General features: G+C 37.0%; 1 protein-coding gene across 1 annotated transcript; it reads right to left on the minus strand.

Annotated features, from left to right (window-relative positions):
• Positions 1-6325: 6325 nt before the first annotated feature.
• LOC124413719 lies at positions 6326-10612 on the minus strand. The gene is made up of 10 exons (XM_046894499.1): positions 10608-10612; positions 9998-10090; positions 9321-9415; positions 8833-9248; positions 8499-8727; positions 8234-8377; positions 8077-8159; positions 7765-7991; positions 7188-7680; positions 6326-6352 (listed from the first exon to the last, which is right to left on the minus strand). Exons 1-10 carry the CDS (start codon positions 10610-10612, stop codon positions 6326-6328), a joined length of 1812 nt encoding a protein of 603 aa, XP_046750455.1.
• Positions 10613-11377: the final 765 nt, after the last annotated feature.

Genomic DNA, 11377 nt, shown 5'->3' on the forward strand with positions numbered 1-11377 from the left:
TCAACAGGTTACCTATGCAAGCATAGTTGAAACTGTACAATAAATGTACCCTTTGCCAGGAAGCAATCAGATCACACTCTTCAACTAGGCCTTCAGTGTCGCAATTAGTCGACCTGAAATCCAAAGGAGGATTGATCCACGCTAACTTGCGATTTTTCCATCTTATTTCTTACGTAGAATCTTGTTTCGCCAAACATTCGTCGCAGGCCGACGTTTTTGATAGTACTCTCGATGAAGTTTTGTCTTCCTATAAATTTACATTTCCATGTTCCAAGCATGCCTCTGATATCCTGTCATATGCCATTGTTTATTATGTTCGACTACGGATGAGGCAGAATGCCCATCATCAAAATTTGAAACTTGTCAAGAAATTCGTCGTTAAAAAGAAATTGTCAAAATTGACCAATCAATAAAATGGTCCAACTCCAATTTCAATCATGCATTATATATTTCATCCTTTCACATTTGTCCCGCAGTTAATAGTAATGTACAGATGTTACTGCACTTCCAATCACTGCACTAGTACCTTGTCGCCGAACCAATTCGCTAAGGAAGCTTCAAGACATTAGTGAAAATAATGATACATGTTTATCAGGGTCGCTTGAGGTTTAAAGCTATCTTGAATACGTAAATGAAATAAAAATTTGTATTTATTATATTCAAAAAAAAAGTAATCAATTTCTCTCAAAGCTGTTTGTATTTCGCCGTAAACATTCATATACATGTATGACTGTGTGTGACTCACGGTATGATATCAAAATATGGATGAGTATCAAAAAGATGGGTTAGGGTTCCGCCAAATAATAATAATAATAAGCTTATCAATAACTCGTTGCGCCGCTCTTGTGGCCACAATTTGTACTTTTGTTTGGGACGAGAACTGACCACCCCCCACCACGTTCGTTGCAGGACCTGTATGTAAGACCGTGGGCACGGCGAAAGCTGCGTGTGCTGCGAGGCCTGCCAGAAATAATGCCCACGAGCTGCTGCCAACTAACGTCCCGCTTAGAAGTTCGGCAAGCAACGCCGCTGCAACAACGACGCTGCGCGGAAGAGTCCCCCAAGGACTTACTTCTGCATCTTGACTTGGTCCGATCAGACGTGTTTTTGTATTTTGCTGCCTTTGTCGTTAGCGTTCCTTCTTATCGTTTCTTTCTGTTATCGTAATCCCTTTTATCGTTACCGAACTTTTCTCTTTTATGGTTTTGTGTCGTTCAGTGAGCCTGTGTCATAAACTATTAACCAGGACTCAAATTATTGTGTTTGAGACACCGATCCCGTTCTACTAACGTAAGTGAGCTTTTGTTACCGCTCGAATTCCCGAGACGCAATTGCTTATCTTTTGTCTTGGTGACCGTTTGGGTCGTAATTTTCCGTATCTCGGGTTTTCGTGTGGCTTATTAATTTATTTAATGACCATTCCGACGTGCCTAACTAATTACTAACGTCCCTAATTTTGTTACTGAATTTTTCTGTTAATTTTACCCCGCATGACCCCCTCTCCCCGCGTCCGCGTGGCGACGGCGTCATTCTAGTTCTTTGTGTTTTCGGGTAATTTAACTGTTATATCGTGAAGAAATATTGTTTCGATTATCGTTCTCGTTCAACTAAATATTGTATTTGATCTCGTTATCGTGTTAACGTTCATCAAAAATTGTATCTTGTATAATTGCGCAACAATCGTGTAATATTGCGCAATAGCGTCGGTTGCGGCCATTTTTGTGGCGTCGTTGTTTGAATCGTCCCCGCGCTATCTCCCGCTACCGCGTGGCGCTGAATTCGATATATCGAAATATCACGGTGAACCGAAGCCGCGCCACGCCACTGTGCCGTTCGAGAGCTGTCGAGTTATAAATCGAGCGCTCCCTGGGTGGTTACGCCACCGTACCTTCTTCCTGTTGTGCCGTGAGCCGCGTAACCGTACGCTCCTCTCTAATGTAGATTCAGTGCGTGCGCAATAAGGAGTATATCTCGTATTGTTTAAAATATCGTTACCGGTTATAATTTAACGTTAAGACTTTTGTTACTATTATTTGGTAATTAGACGAGTTCTAGTCTTGTGACCGCTGACTCTGTATATCCCGTTTACGACTCCTTTGTATTATATCGAGTCTTTCGTTACGAGCTGTCACGTTGCGTTTATTCCGTACCTTATTCCGTTAAGCTTTCTTGTATCTCACTTATCGAAGATTGTCTTTCAATTTTAGTTATCGTTATTATTCTCGCGTTGTATTAAGTTTAATATTACTTGTATCTCGCTTATTGAAGATTGTTTATAGCCATTTAAGTTACTATCTTTATTTTGTAACGAGTTTCTTTTCATCGTCCGTGTATTTCGATCAGAGAAGATTGTTTTATTTTCGTTACGCTATTATTTCCGTTTCCTGTATCGAGTCTTTTAAATTATCTTTTCTTTGTCACCACTCTTCCTCAAGGACTGTGTACGATCTAGGTAATTTTGAGACCTACTTCCGTCCCTATTAATAAACTAACATTTCGTTACCTTTACTCTTGGGCAATTTTTATAATAGAAAAGTGTGTTGTCCGTTCACTATCCGGCCACTCCCCTCCGCCAAATACTGAGCTACCGAGTTCCCTTTTCCCGTTTTCCCTATTATCTTTCAGATTATCGTGGTACAGCGTATCTGGCGCCCAACAAATTTTCCTCCTGTTTATTTCGGAGAATTATTATTTTGCAGCCTGATTCCCCGATTTAACAATTCCTTAATTTCGTGACGTATCGTAAGCCTCATTTTTCCTCATCCTTGCTGCTGACACGATCCTCAGTAGGCGTGCATCGATTGACGGGTCGCAATATATATATTCATATACACCTTAAGGTGGCTCACTCTCGAATTTCTCAATGGTATAAAGAAAAAGTAGGGTTGACGATTAAAATTTTCAAAAAAAGGCAAATGAAAAACGCTACGTTTAACACGGTGTCTTATGGGAGTGCGACAAATAATTCATTACAACGTCACTATAAATTTATATTTCAGCGTATAAAAATAGAAGGTTATTGATTAGATATCCAACAATCTGCTAAACTCAACAAAAGTGTACCTTGACGAATAAATATTTCTGAAAACGGTGATTATTAGTGATGATGCATGGTCTAACTTGGGTCTAACCTTCTTAACGCGCATGTCCATGAGACGTGGCAACGCCGCATGGCTCGTTTGAAATGCTGACCAAGCGCGTGCTTGATGCGTATACCTATGATAAAAATCGCAATATGTAAAAAGCTTTTTTCTTATTCCTGATAACGAACTTATGTATGAAAAGTTTTGTATTGTAAAACAGTAACTTCCCGCACAGCACAAAACATTGTAGCAACATTTCACCAATATTGCAATATTGCGATTGCGGTTGCAACGTTGCAGATACATTGTAGCAATATTATAAAAACTGCTATCGTAAGAGATATTGCAAAGAGGTTACTGCAATATTGCAATTGTCACACCTTGCAAGTAATAATTTCAGTAAGATTGCAACAACATTACACAGCTGATCTACAAAGATTATAATTTTTTACGAAATAAGGCAATGTTTATATTATATATAGTTATCGAAATGGGTGGCTGCAAGGTGGGACGAGACACAACTCCTTCTTTTAGGCTTCTCGACATTTTCAGGATGTCTAACAAAAATTTATCCAACTCGTCAATATAAAGTAATCTGGAAATTTTTTTTTCGCCTCATTTAGAAAATTTTTATGTTTTCCTACGAATGTGCTTTATTCCAATATCAATTATTTTGACACATCAATAGCAAAATATATTTATTGAAGACAAATTATGAATCCTTATTTTCGTGCTGGTCACATTTTGAAATTCCCGCCATTCGCACTTTGCGTCTGCTTTCACTTAATTGCGGTTAATCGGTTCTCCCCATGGATACGGGATCGCTATGGGCCGCAGAGGCTGCGCTTGTACCCATTAGAAGCTTGGAATGCGATGTGCACGCTGACTGGCAGTTAGTCACGGTACTACGCTCACACGCGTTGCTTACATCAAATAAGTAATCAATTTCAATTTCTGCAGCTGCTATTCACTATTGACACGATAAAAAACATTTTGAAGTTCATACTTTTACGACTGATTTTAATTTACTAACATCATGTTCAAGATTCTAACAATACTATGTTTATTCTCATTTTGTTAATGCATACGTTGACTGAAGTAGTCAACGTACTTTACTCGCTGTTTGTAGTTTTGAACAGGCTGCGCCCGCTGCGCCCTACGTAATATCGTGCCCTACGTAGTAACGTGGCTAACTGCCAGGGTGCGCGTACATCGAATTCCAAGCTTCTAATGGGTACACCAATATGGCGGAGAGCTCGTATCCAGCTGTTCTCCCGCGCTGCTCGCACGATCGACGCCATGCGCCGCACCACATCCATCATCGAAGTGAATTGTGCAATCTGCCGTCTTTTCGGGAGCACGCCCGCGTGGTTGGGAGTTCGGTAAGTATCTGAATTCATGTACCTATGTGTAAATATGATTTTACCCTTTTTAACCGTCTCGATTCATAAAAATTCACCTTGCTTACATTTCATGGTTTTCGATGCATATTAAAACATCATTAATGGTTACGTTTTTCTTTGTCTGTCGGCGGTATATACCTATCGATCGAGAGGTTATGTTTGATCGCGCTAGAATAGATCAAAGAATTAATAAATGAACAAGCCATGCAGTACTGAAAATTACCCTCTTGTTGAGTTCTCAAAATTGCATCAGTTGAATAAAATATCGTACCTATTTCATTGTTTAGGTGTCAGGAAACTGTCAAGCTTTATTGCGATTAAATGTCTGAGGAAAACTTGAAACACTTCCACTTAGTGCTGATCATAATTGTTATGTGCATAGGTACGTATAGAATTTGCAAAACATTACAATTACAAACAATAGTGATTATTATTTTCAATTTCTAAGAAGTCCGACGTGTTTGCAAAGTTAGTTTTGTCTTGTACATCTGTATTTGAATATTTATTTTTGGTCTTTCCAGATTTTACTCCTCAATCTTATTTTATCAGGGAAACTGAACTCTCTCTCAGTCCAAGAAAACTGCAGGCAGTTTCAGAATTTTCATAAGACTTATGTATAATACGAGTGGAAAATTAGCAAAATGAAAAGGAGGTATTCAGTGAGGCATGTTAGACGGATTATTCAAAAGGCAACAGATGCTGATTTAGAAAGTGCAGGCATAATTTCTCAGGTAGTGGAAAGCCCACTCGGAGAGTCTTTGGTGACATCGAACACTGAAAACGAGTTAGATAGTACTTCTAGTGAGGATGAGCAGAGACATGTTGTTGACATTGTTGACGGCGATAGTACTGACACATTATTAAACAGTGACAGCCACATTCCATCAAATGATAATGCTTTATTTTCTGAAGACGTACATAGTCCATCTGAAATTGAGTCCTTCGGTAATTCTGAAAGTGACAATGACTTTATAGTTCGATAAAATTTTAATGCATTTCTTGATCCCCAGATAATTTTTTGAATCAATGACCTTTTGCCCAAGATGAAGAACCGGAGTGTATGTCGTCAAATGAAAGTGTACGATGTCACGCAATTTCAGCGATCAATGCGGTGCATAATATTTTGATTGAAGTACATTTGATATAATTTATTTTAGCTGACGTGGTTAAAAAGATTTTGTGGGACAGACACCAATTCCAGTACGCAGAAAGTTCTTATAAAACTTGTCTCAAATTCATTGGCACAGCAATACAGTTGGGCTGGAGCAAAAGGAAAAAGAATGTTCAAAGACTTGCATTTGGTCCGGCTTGTGATGAGTACGCACTAAATTGATTTAAAATATTTAATAATTTTTCGAACTTGAAATAGAGTGCCTTATGGTTGATGACTTTAATTGTCTTACACACTTTTTTTTTAGAAGCAGTACGCGTCAGAGTGCCAGGGGCATCAGATGTCATATTTACAGATATTATAAGTAAGTGGCTCGCTCAAGCAAAACTGAGATTCAAAAGAGAAGTAGAGAAACTTGAGAAACAGAAGAAATCTGGTCAAGCAACCGCTGAAAACCCAATAGCAAGCTGTAGTAAGGAAGCTGCAGACGCTACAAACCGTGCTAAAGAAGCTGCAAATGTCGAAGAAAGTGCAACCACAGATTCTGAATAACTCCATTTAGTTCTAAGTTTACCATAATCCTATCGTACTGAGAGAAGACGACAGAATTTCCAAGAAAAATTAAGTGACATCAGTAAAAGTACTTCACTTTCCACCGTCGATGTGTATATTTTAAGCATAATATTGAGATAAAAAGTTGAAAAATATTTTTTTGTTGTAAGGTCGGTCTAAGTAAACTGTGATCTCGAACATACCTAGATGAAGAAATGTTATGTTTTTAGAAGTATATACGATATTTATGTATTAAAATGTGGAATTTTAATTATAAAATAAGGTATCAGTCAAATATTAATGAGATAAAAAGTTGAAAAACATTTTTTTGTTATAAAGTCGGTTTACGTAAACCGTGATCTGTTACATATCTAAGTAAAAAATGTTATGTTTTTTGAAAGTATATAAAACATCTATGTATTCTAATGTGAAATTTTAAATATAAAATAAGCCATCAGTCAAACCATGTCCATTATTTCATCGTGAAATTATATCACTAATGTAACATTGAAAGATGACAGCAATATTGCACTGCAATGAAATGGAAAGACATTGCAAGAACTCTACAATATGTCCGCAATGTTGCTCGCAATATTAGAAATGTTGCGTAACCTTCCTACAATGTCGCATTGAAAGATTGCAGCAATCTTGCACAGCAATAAAGTTAGAGGACATTTCAACATTGCTGCAATATATGTGCAATATCGCATGCAATATTACAAATGTTGCACGTTACGTGGTTAAAATGTTGCTGCAATATTGAGTGCTGTGTGGGTTAAACGTGTAATCCTTCAAAATACTGGGGAGAGGGGGTAATGTATATTAATGTTGTTATAAATCTTCATAGAAGTTTCATTTAAAGAACAAAACGATCATTTATGTTCTTATAAAACTCATGATTATATGTAGTATTTAAGTATGAACAATTTATTTTATTATTTTGGCACAGGGACATTGGTGATTAAGAAATTAACGGAGAATAATTTATTTCTTCAGTTCCTCAAAAATTTTTTTAATAATATGTAGAGTTCTAGTTACTCGCGGCTTTCCATTAATGCTTTCGCTAAGTAAGATTTTTAATGCGTCCATTCCTCCAGTTTCACATGCTGTTACAAGTATTGATCGATCAATACCTGCTTTGGAAATTTTCTCTTTCATAGCATTGGAAATGTCTAGAGTGGACAGTGATTCCTTATAATTCTTCATTTTCTGTCGCCGTTCTTTTTCGTTCATTATAAATTCAACACTTTTCGTGTGTTTGATTAACACTCCAGGGTTAATTTTCAATTTTTGTATCAACAGGGCGAGCATAAGAACGTCGTTCAAAGCATTATGGGCAAGTATTATATCCGACTTGTCTAAAAACTCATTCGTCAATACTTCTTGTTTGAAAGATCCCTTATTTTTTTTTCTTTTGGGCAACACTGAATGAAATAATGGCAAGGTATCACAAAAGCCTTTCACAAACATCATCATCTCCTTAGACATTCTTAAAGAAGTAGCAAGCTTCATGATTTTCTTTACATCAAATCTGAAAATTGAGAAATGTTTATAAATTGAATATATTTGAGTAACAATTCGAATGGTATGGATTAGTAACATGAAAGTAACGAACTTGAAAGCATTGTGTCCTACCAAGATGCATGGTTTGTGCAGAGATTTTAAAAAATACAAAAAACTCATAAAAGCATCTCTTGGTGACAAGGTCGATACTCTTTTTTCATGGTAAAACATTTCTCCGTTCAAAACAGTCAGTCCTGTCAATTCAGATGCTTTTGCATTCATCTGTTTCCTTGGTAGAATGTATGCATCAAAATTTTTACCCTTATGAGAAGCAGCAATCTAAATGAAATTCCGAAACAATAAATGCAAGTCAAGGGAAACTATTGGAAATAACGTTATGATATAATAAGATTGAATACAATACTTGTACTATTTCGTCCGCATCACTCAAGCCAGTTGTTTCGACATCAAAATATACAAAAGCACAGTCTTCAAAACTATAGTTATCTGAAAGGTATTATTTCATTACTGGAAACTTTGAAACATCATCATAATTTGAATTTGAAGATAAGTGGTTTTACTTGCTACAACAGCCTGGTCTATCAAATCGGACGTGTTCAGGTAACCACAGCCAGATGAGTATGTTATACCTTCACTATTAGATAGACGTGCATTTTTACTACATCTTTCCTTCTTCAACTCGAGACGTCTTTTTTTCAACGGTACTGATTGTTTTTTTTTCAATTTCTTTTAGATAATGATTTTGTTTTCTTTTGCGAAATTGATGCGTGTGGGTTCCTGGTGACAAGTTCATTAAAATATTCAGTTGAACAACAAATTCATAACCCATGTTTTTTTGCAATGTTGCTATCGCTACTCTATAAGTATGGGATTCTGATCCTCCGTAGAATGCTGATTTAGGGTGCTTGGAACACACTGTGTTATTGAATGACTTGTTTGATTGACTTAATGCACAAGGAGCGATCTGCGGTGCACTATTTATGAAAGGCTGGATAATTTTTTCCAATTTCATTCGTAAGCTAGTATCAGTTAAACATTTGCCATCCTTAAAATACTTGAAAACATGTCATCCATTTTCATCCCTGGAGCACTTTGACGGAAGATAATTGGGATGGTCTCCGAAAGCATGAGGTATAATGTTACCTAGGGCTACTTTTACTTTCACCTCACAGTTCTTATCTTCTTTTACAGCCAAACAAAACATTTTCGAAAAAGACTCTCGAAGAGCTGCACTCAATTTAATATCATACAGTTTTGAATTGAATGTTTTTTTTGTATGATTAAAATCTGACCATTTTATAATCGGGTAGGGTGAAAGTTGTCTTAGAGCGGCTATGACTGAAGAATCATCATCTCCTACTAATGTTTTTTTACGACATTTCAATTCGGTCAAGTTTTCATTATCCAAAATAGCTTCAACGGCCATTCTAGACTCCATGGATTTGGACGAACCACTGTGATTTTTTTTACAGTTGTGATCTTTACTTGTTTTTTGTGAACAATATCTACAATAAATGTCACGAACTACGTATGCCATGACTTTTTTACTGTAAAAACCAATCAATGATGCATGACCTACAAAGTTTAGATATGGAAGTGTTTGCATAAAAAAAAACTCGTCTATAACAGCAAAATAAAATGAAATACCACTGAAGCTATTGTATCCTCTCTTTTTCCACGCTGCATCATATGAAGCAATCAAATCTACAACCTCATTGTTGTTGTTGTCTGTGATATGATTACTACGGTATAACGAATAAAATAATTAGTCAATAGAAATATCAATTATATGAACAAATTAAAAAAAAAAAATATAGTCATGGATTTGATATATGGACAAAATGGAGTTTACATTATGAAAAAAAAATGATTTTTTTTTTTGGTTCTCAATGTTACGGTACAGGGGGACGGCAGTCCATGTACCCACCCGATGGTGTTGGTTCGGGTGCTATTTTTGTTGGTTCGTAGTCGTCGCCGTTTTCGTTCAGGGAACGGAAGGGAAAGAACAGTAATTAGAGAATGATTATAACTTTTATTTTGATTTGGAAATTGAGTGAAGTCGATGAGGAGTAGTTGAGACAATGGTTTTGGGGAACGGGAGTTGAAGTTGAATGTAAATGGTAAGAGCGTTGGAATGAGAGTGAGTCTTTTGCATGAGAAAATGAGCGAGGATACAGGGTAGAGGGGGATCGAAATAGCAAGGTAAGGGCGATAGCGAGTGGTGTAAGCCAAGATGGAAATAGGATGACAAGATATGGAGTGTGGGAATGGCAGGTAAAGACAAGCGCCGAGGAAGGTGGGAGAGACGTGAGGGGACGTCGGACGTAACACGCCCCCCCTTCGGGAAGAACATTCGGTAAGGGTACAGAGCCGAATGTTCGAAGGAAAACCGAATTTTTGGGTAATGTATCGACTCACTTACGAAAGATTACAATATAGTTTGCCTTAAAGAGTATAGCGCCTAGGGTTAATGCGCGTTTAAGCGGGTTAGTATGAATTTTTAGCAGAAATGTTTTTTTTTTTTTTTTGTAACAATAGGTATGTTCTTATAGTTTAAGTGTGTAGTAGTTACATATTATAAAGATACAATTATAATTTTAGGGTTTTGATTGTAGATAATATAGATACAATCAAAGTTAAATGACAATGTCAGGGGTATAATTGTAGATAGTATAGATACGATTATAGTTAAATTATAATTTTTAGGGTTTTGATTGTAGATATTGTAGATACAAGTCAAAGTTAAATGACAATGTCAGGGGTATAATTGTAGATAGTATATATACGATTATAGTTGAATTATAATTTTTAGGGTTTTGATTGTAGATATTGTAGATACAAGTCAAAGTTAAATTACAATGTCAGGGGTATAATTGTAGGTAGTATATATACGATTATAGTTAAGTTATAACTTTGGGGTTTTGATTGTGGTACGGCATACGGTTATTATAATAGCGTAATTTGAGATATTTTTATTGAACGATATTTGGGCATAACAATGGGTATGTTCTTATAAATCTGTAGTAGAGGGCTTAGTCTGTCCAGATGAAGAGGGAGTCGGAACTAGCGTCAAGGCTCTGATCGCGGGGCAGTTTACGTGTGTGTTGTCGTAGCTTGGACATTTTCATCATTTCAATTTCTGAATGAGCTCGGGGCAGCGACGAAGTGCGAGGAGACAGGTCCTTAGCGAATGACCTATTTTCTAGGTAAGGGTGGGAAATGGCATGGTGGGAAAGGATTTGGGGTCTTGGATGACGTGAGTCAAGGTTGTGGCGTATTCGCCTGGATTTACAGCAAGAGTATACTTTTGAGATTCTTCTGAATAATGAGAATTTGTAGCAAAAGAAAACTGCTGAGAGCGACGCGAAGGCGATTCCGCCATAGCTGAGGTTGGTGGTGAGGCGATGCATGTTACTTTGAGTACGATAGTGTGTGCTTAGATCGGCTGAGCGTTTGAGCACGTCATTCAGGGCATGAGGCGGAATATGATGCAGTTACGGGTAGATTGATAATATACGACTGTTGGCTTCTAAAGGTGGTTTAATTTTAATCACTTTCTTCCTGTGCTAATTTGAGTTTATTCAGATGGACAATTTTGGTTTTATGGGGGGTGATGAAAATTTCGGCATTGATATCGTCAATTATGCGCTTGATCGTATATGCTCCTTTATAGTGGTCGTCAAATTTAGATCGGGTTTCGTTTA

Source organism: Diprion similis, chromosome 2, assembly GCF_021155765.1.
Source record: "Diprion similis isolate iyDipSimi1 chromosome 2, iyDipSimi1.1, whole genome shotgun sequence".
NCBI lineage: Eukaryota > Metazoa > Arthropoda > Insecta > Hymenoptera > Diprionidae > Diprion > Diprion similis.